We start from the raw sequence: 20,224 nt of genomic DNA, 5'->3' as shown, positions 1-20,224 counted from the left end.
ACGTATCCATTCCTCGCAGTTTTCGACGCCAGAGCCGACGTCCAACCCTAACTCCCTCACTCCCCATTTAATAACATCCGAGCGCCCCTGTCCAGTCATCTGACGAAAGAATTACGACAACAAAACTTTCCTATAACTCAATTTTCCTTCACGGTGCTTCACTCGGGGAAAATTCTAGAATCGGCCCTTTAATTACGTTTGCACGCCCGTGGTAGAAATGAACCTGCACCGTCCCATTTTTCCATCCTCTTTGCAATTTGATTAGCGGGGCTATCGGACTACAGAAACGAGAGCCAACATCAAAATTGTATGTAATCGATATTCACGCTTGAGAGGTGACAGCCCACCAGGGCTTAAGCATCGGCCAGTTTCGCCACTTTGCATACGACAGCCTCTCAAATAAACGCGCATTTAGATGGAGCATTTCAGAGTACAGCATCGCGTTTTCATGTGTAAACTGTGCGCAGATAAGAAGCGAAACGAAAATACGTTAGCACAAAACATATACTAAGCCCGGGAGAACGTGTTCCAACGTTGTTGGAGAAGCTTCATGAAGCGTGAAGTCGTTTAGGTTTCGTTGGAAATGAGCTTCTTTTTTTTATCTAATTCTCTAGCCCAAGTACTGTCAACCTGCTGATCGCGAACCCCATCGTGCACTAGGATGATGGGAACAGCTTAAAAGACAATACTCGCTCAAGAAAGAGGCTAATATAATTTGGTCCGTAGAGTGTTGAGACAATGAACGCAAAAACTATGTTGAAATTACGAACACCACAAACTCGCAAAATAGGAGTATTAATAAAGAACAAACAGGAACGCAAGAAAAAGAGGTCGTGGCCTAATTTAAGCCACTGTCCTAGCATTTGCCTCGATGGAACCAAAGGAAAGTTTTCGGGAATTATTGCAGATTTCGAAAAGTACTCTTACGCACGTGTTCTGTGTATGTACCGAACCCAGACACTTCTGTCTTACATTCTGCAGGAGTCTGTTTCCAATTCAAGGTAAGTAGCGCCTTATCTGGAGCTTCTTTTTCTATTTTCATCTGTTCCTGTCGACAGACTGACTCAGCATTCAAAACCATCCTACCGTCAATTTCTCAATGCCACCTTTAAAAAATAAAATAAAACTCAGCGCCCTGATAAAACATGGTTCCCACATACACGCGACACTTAATACGAGCTGTTATTAATAAAAATGCCACTATTCCAAGATAACAGCCCTCTGAGAAAGTCAACTTCTGCAAGACTACATGACGCAATATCCCAGAAGGCTGTCATATTCATATTCCATTTCGTGAGAACCTCAAATGTCACAATTTAACGATGCTGTATCCACCTCAGAGTTTAGATTGCCGGGAAAAATAAACTGTCAATTTTCACTTAACCGGACCAGGCGGTCACTCCACCTCACTGCAAGGTCATGATTTTCGATACGCAATTCTAAACCAGCTGCAAGAATGATTTTACGCACAGTCTCTCATCGTCTTACACCACTAATTCCTGGTTTTGGAATCCACAATTCTTTATTATCTGCTGCTGATTACAACACTTCCAGGTACACCCGTTTTCAAACGACACAAACAAAATTCTGGTTTCGATCCGCAGACATCGCATGTCACAGCTCGCCGTGAGATGAGATGTATTCTTCAAGTGCAAATATGTATTAATGTCGTCCTCCGCCTCTGCTTATGCCACATCCCATCTCGACTCCATTCTACTTCTTCGTCCTTCTTCCAAATTCAAATCTTTTATGTGTGCATGCGGGATTTAATCTGCATATTTTGGTAGCTCAGTCTTTCTTGTTCCCTCTTCCTGTGATCGAGGTAGGGTTCGATCCAGGCAGCAGCAGCCTGTTTGCTTTACATCTCAGTATGATAAGTCCTACGCTTCTAATATGCATAAATCATCCCTTATAAACTGCAGGGTTATTCCATCCACCCTGACTTCATCGTTCATAATCAGTGTTTTATGTAGTTCCGGTAATGACGGACAGTGGAGAACAAAGTTCTTCTGGGATGATGAACTGATGATGGAGGCAGCAAGCACCTCTGAAATTTCGGTTAAAGTCTACCAGACTACACGGCGCAACATCCCAGAAGACAAAGCCGCCTTCTTAATCGCCACAGTAAGAACCTGAAATCTCACAAAGGTATTCTTTCCTGCTACAGGGGGCGAGGTCTCGTTCTGTTACACTGGGAATGACGCGAAATAAAGCAACAAACAAGCCCCTTGAACCTAGGCGTCACAGCAAAGTCAAGGAAAATTAGTGTGGCCGGAAGGGGGAAGCCGAGGGTGTAAATCTGTGCAACAGCAGGGGCTCAAAGACTACCACGCCTACCCCCCAAGCAGACGAGAATCCCGAGTGTCGCCGCGCGCAGTGAAAGCAAGCGACCACATCACAGGAACTGCAAAGAAATTGCCATTCTAATACACGAGAAGGGGGGGACGAACAAAGAATGCCTGTAGTAGAAAATCCTAGGCGAGTCTTTCGGTTCTCACGGCGACGACATCGAGCAACACCCCAGAAGAAAGACGTCTTCAACTTGGTCTTACCTTCAAAATACAATCCTTATAACATGTCTGCAATTTTTAAATGGTACCTGAAATAACGAGTTTATATTACAGAACAAACCTACCACGTGCTTGCTACTTATTTAGTGGTTAAACAACGTCGAATTATGAGATGATTGTTAAATAATTAACGAGAAGAATGTGGAAGGGAAATGCTACCTTCTGAAAAACGTTCACTAGCCAGACCAAGAAGTGGATGGGAGGATAACATCAAGATGGATCTTAGGGAGTTAGGCTGTGAGGATGGCAAATGGACGACGTTGGCTCACGACCGTGGCCGCGGTGGCGGTGGCGGGCTTTGGTGTTGTCGGTGCTGAACCTACAAGTTCTGCTACCAGGAAGTTAATTAGTGTTACTCCAAAATGTCAGGAGGGACTGAAGCAATCCACGAAAAGCCTCGGGATAACCGGCCTTGGGGCCGGGACTTAAACCCGGGGCATCCCAATAACAGGACCGCCACGTTCAACAAGAAACGAAAGACTTCGACAGTCAAAATGGCTTCAGACCATTTCTAAATTGGACCAATGAGTCAGAAACAAGAAAGTTTTTTCTTTCGTTCCTCGTCACAAAGCACGAGACTGGGATGTCTTGGCGGACGAAAGTAAAGCCACGAATCCCACCACATCCACCAGCCAAGGCGAAAACAGGATCCGATTTAGACACGCTAAGTGATGAACAAATGGCCCTTTTTCAGTAAAGCGTAGAAACTTAACTTTACAGTGAAAAATTGTCGAAGGCGCTGCGAGAAACTTTCCCCGACTCTCAAGACATAAATTAGGACCTCACGGCTATTAAAAAATCTGACACCAGTTTCGTCAGATAAAAACTCACTGAACGGAACTGAATGCCGAGTGGCCTACGTAAAACACAAATATTGCCTCATCGACAACAACAGGAAGTTATAAGAGGACCATTTAACACCAGGAGCTTGTTGTAACGTTCGTAAAAGCAGAAAGTGTGAGAAACCTCGGATAGTTTCATATATCAATTGCCACGTGCGACGACAAAGACACAAGAAGTTTCGTTACGTCGCGGCTGGGAGTGGAATTCACCGCTCAACTAAAAGCATTTTAAAGTTCTTCAATAAGTGAACTTCACACAATCGCGATCTGGAAATGCGATTTTCGGGAGGGGGGGGGGGCGGGGGTGCCTGTATAAACCAAATCCACTCAAACGGATTATGAAAAACTGGTATTTTCATTTAATTTCCCTGGAGACCACGCGGGTCGGCGCATTCAGGCGATGCGATAAGTAACCGAACGAAGAAAACTTTACAGCCATTACTTGATTTAAACGGCATCTACTCCCTTGCCTTCCGACTTCTAAAATACAAGAATGTACCTCATTTATGTAATTAAAGATTTGTTTAAGATTTCTGTCTTCTGAAAGGCCATCAGCTTCTCAACGAGGATTCTATCCATCGAGATTTGTAATTCTTACAGCGGTGAGTATGAAGATTTCTGTCTTCTGGGTTGTTGCGCTGTGTAGTCTGGTCGATGTTTACCAACGTTTCAGAGGTCATACTGCCTCCGTCATCAGAGTATGAAGATTTCTGTCTTCTGGGTTGTTGCGCTGTGTAGTCTGGTCGATGTTTACCAACGTTTCGGAGGTCATACTGCCTCCGTCATCAGGGCGATGAAGATTTCCGTCTTCTGGGTTGTTGCGCTGTGTAGTCTGGTTGATGTTAACCAACGTTTCAGAGGTCATACTGCCTCCGTCATCAGAGTATGAAGATTTCTGTCTTCTGGGTTGTTGCGCTGTGTAGTCTGGTCGATGTTTACCAACGTTTCGGAGGTCATACTGCCTCCGTCATCAGGGCGATGAAGATTTCCGTCTTCTGGGTTGTTGCGCTGTGTAGTCTGGTTGATGTTAACCAACGTTTCAGAGGTCATACTGCCTCCGTCATCAGAGTATGAAGATTTCTGTCTTCTGGGTTGTTGCGCTGTGTAGTCTGGTCGATGTTTACCAACGTTTCAGAGGTCATACTGCCTCCGTCATCAGAGTATGAAGATTTCCGTCTTCTGGGTTGTTGCGCTGTGTAGTCTGGTCGATGTTAACCAACGTTTCAGAGGTCATACTGCCTCCGTCATCAGAGTATGAAGATTTCCGTCTTCTGGGTTGTTGCGCTGTGTAGTCTGGTCGATGTTAACCAACGTTTCAGAGGTCATACTGCCTCCGTCATCAGAGTATGAAGATTTCCGTCTTCTGGGTTGTTGCGCTGTGTGGTCTGGTCGATGTTAACCAACGTTTCAGAGGTCATACTGCCTCCGTCATCAGAGTATGAAGATTTCTGTCTTCTGGGTTGTTGCGCTGTGTAGTCTGGTCGATGTTTACCAACGTTTCGGAGGTCATACTGCCTCCGTCATCAGGGCGATGAAGATTTCCGTCTTCTGGGTTGTTGCGCTGTGTAGTCTGGTTGATGTTAACCAACGTTTCAGAGGTCATACTGCCTCCGTCATCAGAGTATGAAGATTTCCGTCTTCTGGGTTGTTGCGCTGTGTGGTCTGGTCGATGTTAACCAACGTTTCAGAGGTCATACTGCCTCCGTCATCAGAGTATGAAGATTTCTGTCTTCTGGGTTGTTGCGCTGTGTAGTCTGGTCGATGTTTACCAACGTTTCGGAGGTCATACTGCCTCCGTCATCAGGGCGATGAAGATTTCCGTCTTCTGGGTTGTTGCGCTGTGTAGTCTGGTTGATGTTAACCAACGTTTCAGAGGTCATACTGCCTCCGTCATCAGAGTATGAAGATTTCTGTCTTCTGGGTTGTTGCGCTGTGTAGTCTGGTCGATGTTTACCAACGTTTCAGAGGTCATACTGCCTCCGTCATCAGAGTATGAAGATTTCCGTCTTCTGGGTTGTTGCGCTGTGTAGTCTGGTCGATGTTAACCAACGTTTCAGAGGTCATACTGCCTCCGTCATCAGAGTATGAAGATTTCCGTCTTCTGGGTTGTTGCGCTGTGTGGTCTGGTCGATGTTAACCAACGTTTCAGAGGTCATACTGCCTCCGTCATCAGAGTATGAAGATTTCTGTCTTCTGGGTTGTTGCGCTGTGTAGTCTGGTCGATGTTTACCAACGTTTCGGAGGTCATACTGCCTCCGTCATCAGGGCGATGAAGATTTCCGTCTTCTGGGTTGTTGCGCTGTGTAGTCTGGTTGATGTTAACCAACGTTTCAGAGGTCATACTGCCTCCGTCATCAGAGTATGAAGATTTCTGTCTTCTGGGTTGTTGCGCTGTGTAGTCTGGTCGATGTTTACCAACGTTTCAGAGGTCATACTGCCTCCGTCATCAGAGTATGAAGATTTCCGTCTTCTGGGTTGTTGCGCTGTGTAGTCTGGTCGATGTTAACCAACGTTTCAGAGGTCATACTGCCTCCGTCATCAGAGTATGAAGATTTCCGTCTTCTGGGTTGTTGCGCTGTGTGGTCTGGTCGATGTTAACCAACGTTTCAGAGGTCATACTGCCTCCGTCATCAGAGTATGAAGATTTCTGTCTTCTGGGTTGTTGCGCTGTGTAGTCTGGTTGATGTTAACCAACGTTTCAGAGGTCATACTGCCTCCGTCATCAGGGCGATGAAGATTTCCGTCTTCTGGGTTGTTGCGCTGTGTAGTCTGGTCGATGTTTACCAACGTTTCAGAGGTCATACTGCCTCCGTCATCAGAGTATGAAGATTTCCGTCTTCTGGGTTGTTGCGCTGTGTAGTCTGGTCGATGTTAACCAACGTTTCAGAGGTCATACTGCCTCCGTCATCAGAGTATGAAGATTTCCGTCTTCTGGGTTGTTGCGCTGTGTAGTCTGGTTGATGTTAACCAACGTTTCAGAGGTCATACTGCCTCCGTCATCAGGGCGATGAAGATTTCCGTCTTCTGGGTTGTTGCGCTGTGTAGTCTGGTTGATGTTAACCAACGTTTCAGAGGTCATACTGCCTCCGTCATCAGAGTATGAAGATTTCCGTCTTCTGGGTTGTTGCGCTGTGTAGTCTGGTCGATGTTAACCAACGTTTCAGAGGTCATACTGCCTCCGTCATCAGAGTATGAAGATTTCCGTCTTCTGGGTTGTTGCGCTGTGTAGTCTGGTTGATGTTTACCAAAGTTTCGGAGGTCATACTGCCTCCGTCATCAGGGCGATGAAGATTTCCGTCTTCTGGGTTGTTGCGCTGTGTAGTCTGGTTGATGTTTACCAACGTTTCGGAGGTCATACTGCCTCCGTCATCAGGGTGATGAATCTTCATGGTCATTATTAATTTTTTTTGAGTTTCAACGCTGTAGTGATAATTCTTAGTAAGCATCATATTTATTTATTTGTGGTTTATTTAACGACGATGATAGTAGCTTAAATTACATAACGTCAAATGATCACAAGATTAATTAATTAGAAAGGATATGAAAGAATCAGTCGTGACAATTTAAGATCCAACCTCAGTCACGATAACTGGACGCCGGGCCAAGATTTGAACTCAGAGCATCCCACACGCAAATCATGGGTCCCAACCTCTTATTAGAGACGTTCGGCAGCACGCACTGTTAAAACACGCTGTGGATATAAGGGAGTGATGACCACGTAAAGCAGCAGGAACGGTCGCTTTAGAACGTGTAAGATTTTTTAAATTTTGTACCGAGAATGTACCAAATTTTAAGCGGCATGTACAAGAGGATTATAGATAAAATATTAACGGCGAATTATATGCAATGATCGGATATGAAATTGGTGTAATGCACGTACGATCCACATGCCAGCTGAATCCAAACTACGCATTCACTCACTCATTTAAGAACTTGTTATTTGATATTCAAAAAATGATTAGGGGATTCTGTGATTATGGGCATTTCTCTAGGCAACGCTTAAAGTTGTTTATGAAAACAGACGCCAAGTAAGATTTGACGTTTTCACGGCAGTGAGTCTGAAGATGGCTGTCTTGTGGGTGTTGCGTCGTGTAGTCTGGTAGAAGTTTCTGCCAGACTCCACGGTGCCAAGAGCCCAGAATACGGCCATCTTCAAAACAGACGCTGTTTATTCTCGGAATCAAGAGAAAACTTTCTTTCGACAGTGTTTGACAGTGAGTTGTCAGTCCCAATGTTCTAGAAGTCTCTACACAGGACTGGGTACTGAAACGGTGATGAAGAGTTATCGAATGAAGTTCCTGCTGGAGAACACATCTTTGTCGTCCAGTCCCCACAGATTAAGTTGTGAAATTTGAAACAGAAACAAATGAAAGCAATTACTTCATATCCCGTCTGCCCATGGACTGCAGACTTCTTCCTGGGGTGATCGTGAAGGGTCACTCCGTGCGCTGGCTATAGAGGGGAGAAGGGCACTACATTCGCAGTGCCGTATAGCTTACGTCACCAGTCAAGATGCTTGGTCAGACGGAATATATAAGCTTTTTATTATTTATTTAGTGTTCTGTCTGACGACAGGTCCATATGAACAGGATCCTTCCATCCTTTTCTCGGACTGGGACCTGTTCATATACGTTCTTGGCAGATGATCCAGAAGTGGTTTGCCATTGCCTTCTTCTGTGTGTGAATGGGATGCCACGGAGAAACCGGGGAAGCCCCCGGAGGAAAACTCCGTGTTGCCTAGACCACGGCCTTGCCCAACACAAGTTATAAATTCGGGCACCGCCGGGAATCGAACCCGAGGCCAGCGTTCTAACCGCTAGACCACCGTGGCTAGTTATACAAGCTTATGGGCACACAAATCACGGAACAAAATATCTCACCCTATCACAAACAAGACGACAGTATCATATTCCAATTTTTCCAGAATAAAAAATCAAAGCATGGATACTTAAAGTTCTTCTTAATTAAGTAATACTGCAACGCCTCCTCTGAAATCTCCGATATATCCTGGTTTTGAAAAAAAAAATTACGGATGTGCATAAACAACAATAAATTACGACAAAGTCGAAGGAAGCTTATCTAGAAAATGTCGAAAATTATTTTCGAGCAGAGTTCAGACTGCAATGCGTTCAAACACCAGATTGGTCGATGTGGATTAAAATAAACTTTCTGCCAATTACTGAATGTTCCTTAAATGTTAAAATCGAACGAGATCGCGTTAACTGGACTTTCATGTAGTTCACGGCCATTGCAGTGATGCAATAATAAATGGAAACGTAGTCACAACCACTCCGCTGTAAAGTGTACAAACTGAGAAGAACACTAAAGTGCACATGCACACATTTCCCTCTACGGTCTGTCTAATGCTCACCGTCCTTGCAGTTGTGCGCTGCAGTTCATTGGGAGTTACTGTGGTGATGGTGGTACATCGTCCACTCTTGTACGAAATCCAGTAGAGGGGATCTTTGGCTGCATCCTGACAATCACTCCGAAGACTGCACCTGCGAAGAAAACATTAATAAATAGCGTACAAAATGTTTATGTGCATAAGCATCGTTTTGCTGATGCAAAATTTATGAGCTAGTTACCAGTGCCACAGCGGACTCAACTGTCAACACCTCAGACGAGAAAGTTCTACTACAAAAAAGTACACTTGCATATAACATGTGGCCTAAGTGGTTATGCCACCATGAATTGATTTCTGTAGCATATTTTTCAGGCACAATCATTTTTTCTGCTATCATCATTAAAATTTCAGAACCTCGTGTCTCATAATGGGGCGTACCAGAATGTCAAATTAAGACGAGAGACGGGTGAATATTTCAGGTTCTTCTGGCGACGAATACGAAATGGCCGTCCTCTGAGTTACAGCGCCGTGAAGTATGGTAGAATCTAGCCGACGTTTCTGAGGCGCTAACTGCCATCATCATCAGGGCGATGACTCACGGCTCAGCCCTGATGATGGAAGCAGTAAGTATGTCTGTAACGCCGGCTGATTTCTAACAGATGACTCCATCAACAACCCTGAAGATGGAGACAGCATGTCTCTCCAAAACGCTGACATCCACCGAAGAGTTTACATCAAAACACACACGATCGCTGTGTAAACCTCAAACATCATAAAACAGAAGACATTTGTGTTCAGCTCTAAGAAGGAAAAGACCATTGATTGGAAGTTTAGCAACATTTCATGGGTCCCTGCTGCCTCCATTATCAGGGCGAAGAGTGATAGAGGCAGCAAAGACCTCTGAAACTTGGTGACTTCTATCAGACCACAGGGCGCCACAACCCACAAGACGGCCATCTTCGGAGTCACCGCCGTGAAAACCTCGAATCCTAAATGAACGGGAGTCGCCTCCCTTTCAATTCCAAGGTCAACAGGAATGTGGCCACAGATAGGGTGGAATTTTGTAACATGCGACAGAGCTAAGGTACGGAGCCCTGTACAAACAATCCGCAGACGAAGGCAACAATTTACATACAGCAACTGGGGAATATAGGCTAGACTGTGACTCTGAATCTCCGGATGTATAATAACTTTGCAAATTGCAGTAATAATCTGATAGTCTGTGATGCAAGGAAACATGAACAATTTTATTCTATGAATTTACAATTCGTTTTGCTTCGGGGTAATCGCCTCTCTTCCAATTTTCATATTATCTTAAAATATAACGTAGAAGGTTAACAGTGGAGCAAATTGCAAGCAGGATTACGGATCGATTACGAAACTCAGTTTAAACAGAATATCGCTATTACACCGCCATCAGGCTTATGAATACAACTGATTCATGAAACACATAAATACGGGTTTGCTTCACGTAAGGTTATTATGCGTCAAATGGGGGGAAAAAATACTGTACGTGATCAATGGGACATGAGATGGAAAAAAGCGGTCATGGCCTATTGAACTATTACGCCATTTTAGTTGGGAGGGGCTGATAAAAACTATCTGATCGTTTTCTTGGACGCTGCGCAGTGCAGAAGAAACTCTAAAATGCCTGTAAATTTCTACATGACTACGAGGCCCAGGATCCCAGAAGATAGATAAAACAATCAGGGTAGGTGGTCTTGTTACATAGATGAGAACCCGGGGCCTCCGGAATACGAAGCACGATGATAATTCACTTCTTATGCTACCATTCCACGCTATATAAAATACGCAGTTGAAAAAACAGCCTCTAAACAAATCAATTACCAATAACGATGAATTAATTTTTAATTTAACGAACGGCGTTCAAGAAGCGTGTCCTTTTCCTGAAATGTAGATTTACGTACAGTGACCACACAGTAGAATATGGGTTACTCAAATACCCACAATGTGCGTGTCCTGTCAACGGCGTCTCTTTCCTGCATAATTCAGCCAGACACACACACACACACACGGAGCCAATGAATTTTGCAAGCGTAGAAACGCTACTGTGCAAGTGTCATATTACTTCTATAGCCCAATATAAAACCTGATTGTAAAACAATTAAACAAAAAGAACGAATTCCCCCCCCCCCCCCCCAGTTTGAGACAGATATAATTTAAACGTGCAGTTAGAATTATCTAACAGAAGCCAACACAATTCACCCCAACACGTTTTCAGTGTAATTCGAGATTTCTTGAGCATAAATATTACTGTACTAATATAGTAAAGTTTTAAAGTTTGTCCCACTATACGCCATGTAGGCGCTTGGGGGGAGTGGAGGTATAGCTCCTCCCTTTCTTGACCTCGGCACTAGATGGTCAGCGTCACGCCCCGGCCGGCTTTACCCCCGGGAAAGGACCCCGGTACCCATTGTAGAGGATGCTGGGTGGGCCCCAGAGCCGGTCTGGACGCAGAGGCTACAGGGAAAATCCTCTGCCCCCGTCGGGGATCGAACCCCGGTCGTCCAGCCCGTAGCTAGTCACTATACTGACTGAGCTATCCCGGCTCATGTACTAATATAAGATACTACAAATAACTTCAAAGTGTCTGTCGGGTATGCCAGTGTTGTAACAGAGGATACTAATTAGCACAATCTCCATGATGCAGAGCCCTTCTTGAGAAGCTGATTAAGAAATTACCCACTTTATATGTAAGGTTCATTACCGTTTTCACAAGAGCCTTTCATCAGTCCCTAATGTAACTCAGATCCACTTTAATAATATCCATCTATTATCGCCTGCTCTACACTGGTATTTTTCCTGATTCTCCCTAAACTTTCTGAACGTCTTGTCCTTAAGAACACTCCAGCTCCATAATGTGCCTCAGTATCGGACACGTTGCAGGGCAATGCGTGCTCTAGACCTAAGAATCAAAAATTAATACACACAAGCCCTCGACGAATCGCCACACAAAAAATGTCAACTGAAGTCAAGACTATAATTTCCAACTTAAACCTCGACGATTTTAATGTCTGTGTTGTATCGTCCAACGCTGGTTAACCATTTACAGTAAATGGTAATTATAGGTACCACCTACTTTAACAATCAACTCCACATTTCGTGCACATGTGTTTCGCATGATTCGCACTATAAACAGGGATTATTTCCTTAAACAGGATTAACAAGTTTATCTCATCTGGCTGAGGAAAGGGATCGCTGGTCAGCTCTTGTGAACATGGTTAATAAACTTTGGGGAATTTCGTGGCTAGCTACGCTGAGCGTACTACTAGCGTCTCGATGCCTCTGCTAAACGGGGTTAGATAGGTAGATAGTTAACAGTAACATATAACTACACAGTCTACACAACAGCCCATGTAATTAATATGACGCAAAAAAGTGTTTGCCACCAACGGAGGATTCACGTCTTAGCAACTAGCAACAAATGAGAGACGCAGTGCGATACGATATCGGCTGTCCACACCGAGAAAAACAAACTTTTAGTTTATTAAAATTCTGTTTTGCTGTGTACGGAGTCATCTTCAGAACTAACGCTGTCCAACTGAACTCACACCATTACTAGGCACAAGTTTTCATATATTTTTCATATAGTGTTCTGTCTGACGACAGGTCCATATGAACAGGATCCTTCCATCCTTTTCTCGGACTGGGACCTGTTCATATACGTTCTTGGCAGATGATCCAGAAGTGGTTTGCCATTGCCTTCTTCTGTGTGTGAATGGAGTAATTGTTGGGATGCCACGGAGGAAAACTCCGTGTTGCCTAGACCACGGCCTTGCCCAACACAAGTTATAAATTCGGGCACCGCCGGGAATCGAACCCGAGACCCCAGGATTACAAGGCCAGCGTTCTAACCGCTAGACCACCTCATCTTATTATTATTTAGTGTTCTGTCTGACGACAGGTCCATATGAACAGGATCCTTCCATCCTTTTCTCGGACTGGGACCTGTTCATATACGTTCTTGGCAGATGATCCAGAAGTGGTTTGCCATTGCCTTCTTCTGTGTGTGAATGGGATGCCACGGAGAAACCGGGGGGAAGCCCCCGGAGGAAAACTCCGTGTTGCCTAGACCACGGCCTTGCCCAACACAAGTTATAAATTCGGGCACCGCCGGGAATCGAACCCGGGACCCCAGGATTACAAGGCCAGCGTAATACGTCCTGAAAACAGACGAGAAGACAAACTATTCTGAATTTCCTTTGCCAGTTTTTATTTCAATTCCATCACGAATAACATTTGTTACGACCATGTCCACGCCCTTGAATATCGCCACATTAAAAAATATATCGGCAGTTCTTGCGCTATGATTTCGTCCTACCTTCTGGCCACACGACGTCAACACTAATACTCGGTTTTGCATATTTATATCTGCAATAAATACACATGCTACCTGTCAGCAAAATGACCTTGGAATAAACTGGCATCAATACACACTATATAATAGCCGTTACATTCCAGACCTTGCCTGTGAGCTTCGAGGTTCTCGCGACGTTCTTCCGGGTGGTAACACCGTGTAGCCTCGTAGGTAGATGCGAACATTCCGGAAGAAGTCTCCATCTTCAGCCCTGAAGACGGAGACAGAATGTTTCTCCGAAACGTCAGTATGTACCTATGCGTCTACCAGGTATCATAATCCACAGTAACAACGTCAATCCTTTTTCCTTTCTGCATTTCAATGGCTACGATTTATGGTATAAAATCCCAAGGTTCAAAACAAAAGTCCGTCATGACCTATTGTTTGAAGCGAACGCAGGACGGGACGTCTGTAAGAAACACTAAAGGTTTCATAATCGTAAAACCGAAAGCATCGTCAACCTCAAATTCGAGATAATGAACCACAAAGAACGCCAAAACGGGGTCCTTTAAATTAAGAACGCAAGAGCATAATTTGTAAACGTTAATCAAGTTCTCTTATGCATTAAAATGGGCCACAGCACGGCTCCAGCAGAAGAGTCTGCACAACCAGAAAAGAATACAGGGAGAGAAGGGCTTCGAGGCTTAATTGGGGGGGAGGCCCACTCCGCAAAGAGGGATTCTGCCACACAACGGACTGGAAACCGCGGATTTCGAGCTCTAGGCAGAAAGGATTCCGAACTCTTTGTCATACGCGGTCAAACAAGAAATGGTAATACTCGTAACTGATCTCACTTTGTTAGAACTCAGGGTTTTGGGCTGCAGTCATATTCTTCACCTTTTAAGCGATGTACTTAAATGATTTCTAGGGAGGAATTTTTTTCCTTAAGTGTCCAATTATGCGTATTTTTTTTTTTTTTTAGTAATTTATTTTTCTACTGGTTTGAATTTTCATTCCTTATTTCCTTTTAGTTGGGTTTATTATCCTCCTCGTGCGTGATTTAATAGATTCGGTGTTAATAACAAATATTGGCTGATCTGATCACAATTCCTCTTTGTTAGGTGGACTCCGTGTGGTGGCTCCTACAATTTCCTATGAGACTAAGTTTTTGCACACTTCCACATGAAGTCAGACCAACATCAACGATAAACGCTAAGTATTCTTAAAGAAAGCTACTGATATACTTACTTATTTTCCAGCGAGCACCAACCACAGTACGGGTCCTTAGCACCAAGACAATCCCAGCACGTCTTGTACACGTTGCATTCCTGAACCTTCACTTTCGATACCTGCAAACGAGACAAATATCAAATAATAGAATGATTTGAGGTTCTCAAGGCGGCGAGTATGAATGTGGCTGTCTTCTGGGCCAGAAATAATAAAGAAACGTTCTATTTTTCACTAATATAGTTTCTATTAGTATTAATATTAACACGAACATTTCGGTAAAGATTATAAAAATTCTCGAAGCGTAGAAAAATACCTCTACATGTACCACCACAACAAAATAAGTGATAAAACGCGAAATTAGCCTAGTTCTTATATTACAAGTCACAGAATCTTTTGGTAACTGCGGCAACACTTTTGTTTCATTATAAACGTTCCTTGTTGCTGAATACAACGTACAAGTTTTAATTCCACGAAAAGACAAACTCGTATTAATTTCAAGGCAAATGATAATGAACAAGGGAATCGAAAAAGTACACTCCCTGGAAATAAATTCGAGAAAAAAATTCAAAAACTCACAATTATCATAATTTCATTCTCGTGCCTCCTTTAACAGTAACAGGTGTTTATATTTATTTATTTAGTATATATTTATTTATTATTTCAGTCTATACACAAACTTAATTTTAATTTTTAAAATGTTGTTGTTAAAATTAAAATTTAGCGCTTTTCATCGTTATTACGATGTTACATTTCAGCGCTTATTATTTTACGACATGTTTCGATGCTATTGCATCATCCTCAGGTTTTTTATTGTTATTTTCATCTTTAAAACTAATATATATTTGTTAATGCAACCACTTATTGATTTATTCGTTTTGTAGATTTCTTTCTGTAGGTATTCCTTTTGATCTTCGTAGTGTTTTGCATATTTTTGGTCAGTTGTTCATTATTCTGTGAAACAATTAAAATTAACATTCGAATTATTAATTATTAATATGAAAATGAGTTTGAATATTGTAGTAGAAAATATATTCGTAAAATTTATAGGAATATAAGAAACATACCAAGAGTTGTGATGTGTGGTGTGTCTGCGTCTGTGATCACATAATAATGATGAAAAGCGCTAAATTGTAAATTTTAATTTTAACAACAACATTTAAAAATTAAAATTAAGTTTGTGTATAGACTGAAATAATAAATAAATATATACCGAATTTCAACACAAACATGACGCATCTAAACTACAAATTTATTTATTTATTTATTGAGGCTGCTGAGGAGAACAGTTGAAATACACGAGTCTTTACAGACGATCGGACTTTATAAAAGCGAGACGTTCCGAACGCGAACCAAGACCATTACGTTACGACCTTAGGGACAAGGGTTCGAAACACCGCAGACGCTCCGAATAACACTACACGACCACCATAACGAGGATCGCTTCAGCGCTGAAAAGAAACAGTTCGGTCAGCACAAAAACAAAAATTGGAATCATTACTTCAGTCGCGCTGAGACATCAAACGAGAAGTTCACGTTTCACACTTCCCATGTTTAAAAGAAAAGTCAGTTGGGTTTTGGGCGGCTGCGTGCTATTGTATTATTTTTATTACTTAGTGTTCTGTCTGACGACAGGTCCATATGAACAGGATCCTTCCATCCTTTTCTCGGACTGGGACCTGTTCATATACGTTCTTGGCAGATGATCCAGAAGTGGTTTGCCATTGCCTTCTTCTGTGTGTGAATGGGATGCCACGGAGAAACCGGGGAAGCCCCCGGAGGAAAACTCGTGTTGCCTAGACCACGGCCTTGCCCAACACAAGTTATAAATTCGGGCACCGCCGGGAATCGAACCCGAGACCCCAGGATTACAAGGCCAGCGTTCTAACCGCTAGACCACCGTGGCGGCTGCTATTGTATATAACGTCTTAATCTCGTGGAGGGGCTGGGAAAGACAACGAAACTCCAGTCAGGTGAGTGGGGAAAGTGATGGACAGGCATTCTGTAGCCTTGTCGGGACGATCAATAGACAACTGCTTAGCCCACACCTCTATGTGCGCAACGCCTCAATCAAATCGATGGTAAAACAAAGCAAATTAATGGCTTCGAAGCTGAGCTGAGGACTGCCAGCACACACACAGTGCAAGTTTCTAAGAAGATTTCAGTTTTACGGTAATGAAGTGCAGGCTGGTAGATGTATGCCGACGTTTCGGTAGCGCTTACTGCCTCAATCGCCCTGATAATGGTGGCACTAAGCGAATCTAAAACGCCTGTAAACTTCTGCCAGACTGCACGGAAAATCTGATTTTGAACTGTCTGAAATCAATACGTTGATGAGCTGAGGACAAAATTTAAGCTGGTGTGTAGAAAACGCACTCAAATAATTAATTACATCATTCCACACACTTCACACTTTCGACGCCTCTGCTGAAAAAAAAAGTAAGATTGTCTCTCGACCAACATTAAACCTAAATCCTTTAATCCCTTATATACAATGACAGCTGCTTTAACAGTCACTAACTACGCATTTAGCCACGAAAGTGCATTAATGCGGTTTCATGTGATTTTCAGAAGAAAAAAACAGGATTTGATTGTGTCCCCCAAAGAACAAGACCAACTGATCCCTGTTATGAAGATGCATTATTCCTTTGAAAAATAAATTCTTTATTATTATTTAAATCAGTGGTATTCAACCTTTTTTGTTCGCGTACCCCCAGATATAGTTTCTCTTAAACTTTGTACCCCCAAAGTTGTTGGTGTATAATTAAAGTTATACGTAGTATATAATCTACATCTAAAATAAATTAAATAAATTACATTACTGATTATTCAGTGTTTATCATAAAATAATATTTTTTTTAAATTTCACGTACCCCCTAAGATGTCTTCGCGTACCCCCAGATATAATTTCTCTTTTCTTGGTGTATAATTCAAGTTATACATAGTATATAATCTACATCTAAAATAAATTAAATAAATTACATTACTGATTAATCATAAAAAAAAATTAAATTTCACGTACCCCGTAAGATGTCTTCGCGTACCCCCGGAGGTACGCGTACCCCAGGTTGAATACCACTGATTTAAATAAACCCTTGCCTCAAAATGTAAAAATTAGAAAATAATTACCAGACCTGCGTTTGCGTCGTAGGTATCAATGATCACAAAGATCCTCTTTATCGTTCAACTTTAAAAGTCCTAAACAAGGAAACAGTTTGTCCCACCGAAATGTCGCTACCTGCTTACAAGTCCACGAGGCAACACAACACAGAAAATCAATGCCGACATCTTCACCGCCATGAGAACTTCAACTCTCATGAAGTAAAACAAAACGTGTACGAATAAGGAAGGATAGCGAGCGGTAATGAAGCTCTGCGAGATTTGCTTTTCACGTGACGTGCATATTACATGGAAAACGTATTTGTCAAACTGGAAAAAGCAATTTAACAGCACCAATCCACGCGAAATTAGTACGCAGGTACTTTTAAATGATCCAGATTTAATAAAGACTATGTAATGCAGCAGTAAGAATAAGAATAAGAATAGAACTGATCTGTTTGAAGAAAAATGCTCAAGTGCGTAATTCGTCACATTCCCAGGCCCGTAGGCGTAGCCTGCCCAGTAACAGAATCAAGGTTTACTTCAGGTACTCCCCTTTACGACAACTGGTCATACGTTTGCTTCGACAAGAAGCTGACCTGGCCATATGAATCTAATGGCCCCTCCACACTCTCAATATTAATTCGTGTGAGCGAAAAGAAAACAGATCTAGGCATACATCACGACGTTTAAATTAGAAAAACGCACCCAAAGGGGGGGGGGGGGGGAAATTACAAAAACCCATATTAATCCCCTCAGACATCAAGGGCGACGATGGAGGCAGCAAGTGCCTCTGAAATGTCGTAAACGTCCACCAGATCACAAAACGCAAACAACTCAGAAGACGGCCATATTTATCCTTTTCACTTGTTAATGCGAGGAAATAATCGCGAAGCACCTGCGATATTCACGTGAAAAAGAGAACATGTCAAGAACACATGATTATTCGGCCTCAGCATTTCAGTCTGTCTTCATCTGCATTCGAATTAAACTGAGTGCAACCGAGTTGAAACATGGATAATTTTCCTTCACCTCATAATCTTACATTTCCTACTCTAAATAATTCAAAAAGCGAGAAACATTTATTACGTTATGCAGAGTTTCACAACCGACGATGTATTTAACTTGTCTGCGCTCAGGTTACAAATTGTCATTCGCTCCAAAATCATTAATGATTTATACGCTTTTAGCCCTCGTATTTCGCGATTAGACAGACAATTTGTTATTTTTGTTCGTTATCGTTTGGTGTATGAGCCGGGATAGCTCAGTCAGTATAGTGACTAGCTACGGGCTGGACGACCGGGGTTCGATCCCCGACGAGGGCAGAGGATTTTTCCTCTAGCCTCTGCGTCCAGACCGGCTCTGGGGCCCACCCAGCCTCCTCTACAATGGGTACCGGGGTCCTTTCCCGGGGGTAAAGCCGGCCGGGGCGTGACGCTGACCACTCACCCCCATCTAGTGCCGAGGTCAAGGAAGAGAGGAGCTATACCTCCTCTCACCCCAAACGCCTACATGGCGTATAGTGGGACAAACTTTACTTTACTTATCGTTTGGTGTAAGAAGATTGTGTTCAACGCGCGCCAGTGTCATATCATATCACTAGGGATACTTTTTGCGATTAAAGATGCCTTAAATTTTTATTTTCTGTCTACTGTGTGACTCTGTATGCCCACTTTTGTTGATAATTTTTCCGCGATTTTTGTGTCTGTGTGCCACGAAGTTCGGTACTCGCTAACGCCCGGTCGATAGTGGCTTCTCGTGTCGCTAAGTACTGTTAAAGTTCCCATTTTGCCTTATGCATGCACGCATTCGCCTCGCCCCACCTTTCTTTGATCAATTTTACATGAGTATTAATGTTTGCCAGCTTCTTTACGACTCTTGAGAAACACATTCCGCTTTCCCGCCAGGGAACAGGCAGCAACGAATCGCCATTTTGAAAATAACTTACTATCCAGAAGGGACTGCGGATGAAGATGACTGTCCTCTGGGATCCTGCGCCCCGTAGTCTGGTAGATACTGACCGGCATTTCGGAAGTACTCACTGCCCCCGTCATCATGGCAGTCAGTACGACCAGACATCCCAGAAGACAGCCATCTGCAATTTATTAGGATCTGAGGTTCTCTGCACGAAGATGGCTGTCTCCTGGGTTCTAGCGGTGCGTGGTGTGGTAGAAGTTTACCAACGTTTCAGAAGTCCTCATCACCGTTATGACGGAGGGAAAAAAGACCTCCGAAACGTCGGTAAACTTCTACTAGACAACACTGATCTTCAATTTGTCACAGTTTACCCCTCCGATCCTAAACATAAATCATGAACACCATGAATGACTTCGATAAGGAAAATACGTTACGAATGGTTCTTATTTTTAAAATTCCTTTTAAATTCGTATAAACGTAGTATCTATCTACAGGTCGACAAGATGTCACAACCCACAAGTCCACAATCAACCAAGTTCACCGCTGTGAGAACACCAAATCTCACACAAATCCCCCGTTCAATCAATCGACAGTCAGTTCGTTACGATGTTTTAGGAAACCCCCCCCCATCCTCCCGCAAGATACGCGTCACCCATCCATCACCACGCGTCCTACCCGCCCCACAGAGCAACGTCAATACAGGACACAGCCCCTTATTCATTATACAATTCAAACCTTATGACTGAACTCGCGACTGGTAACACTGGAGGACTTATCTCTCAAGCGGATGGACACATGAATAAACAGCACGTCCAAATTTGGCTCCAATTCCGGTAACCCATAGAAGCTCCTTATTTTCAACCAGGATAATAAACACACCTTCAATAAATCATCGTGCGTCCGA

At 43.1% G+C, this 20,224-nt stretch overlaps 1 protein-coding gene across 2 annotated transcripts in view; it reads right to left on the bottom strand.

The window, feature by feature from the left end:
* Window positions 1-20,224, bottom strand: part of PlexA (plexin A) — a 173,554-nt gene that overhangs the window by 33,979 nt on the left and 119,351 nt on the right. For both annotated transcript variants that reach the window (XM_087355990.1, XM_087355991.1), the window contains exons 5-6: window positions 14,326-14,426; window positions 8,784-8,913 (exon numbers count right to left, since the gene is read on the bottom strand). In XM_087355990.1, coding sequence (XP_087212116.1) covers window positions 8,784-8,913; window positions 14,326-14,426 — 231 coding nt within the window. The remainder of the gene's footprint in view (window positions 1-8,783; window positions 8,914-14,325; window positions 14,427-20,224) is intronic.

Source organism: Zootermopsis nevadensis, unplaced genomic scaffold (genome assembly GCF_977971745.1).
Source record: "Zootermopsis nevadensis isolate Lab colony 2312 unplaced genomic scaffold, Znev_1.0 Znev_ptg000025l, whole genome shotgun sequence".
Taxonomy (NCBI): Eukaryota; Metazoa; Arthropoda; class Insecta; order Blattodea; family Termopsidae; genus Zootermopsis; species Zootermopsis nevadensis.
This window is presented reverse-complemented; position numbering and strand designations above follow the sequence as displayed.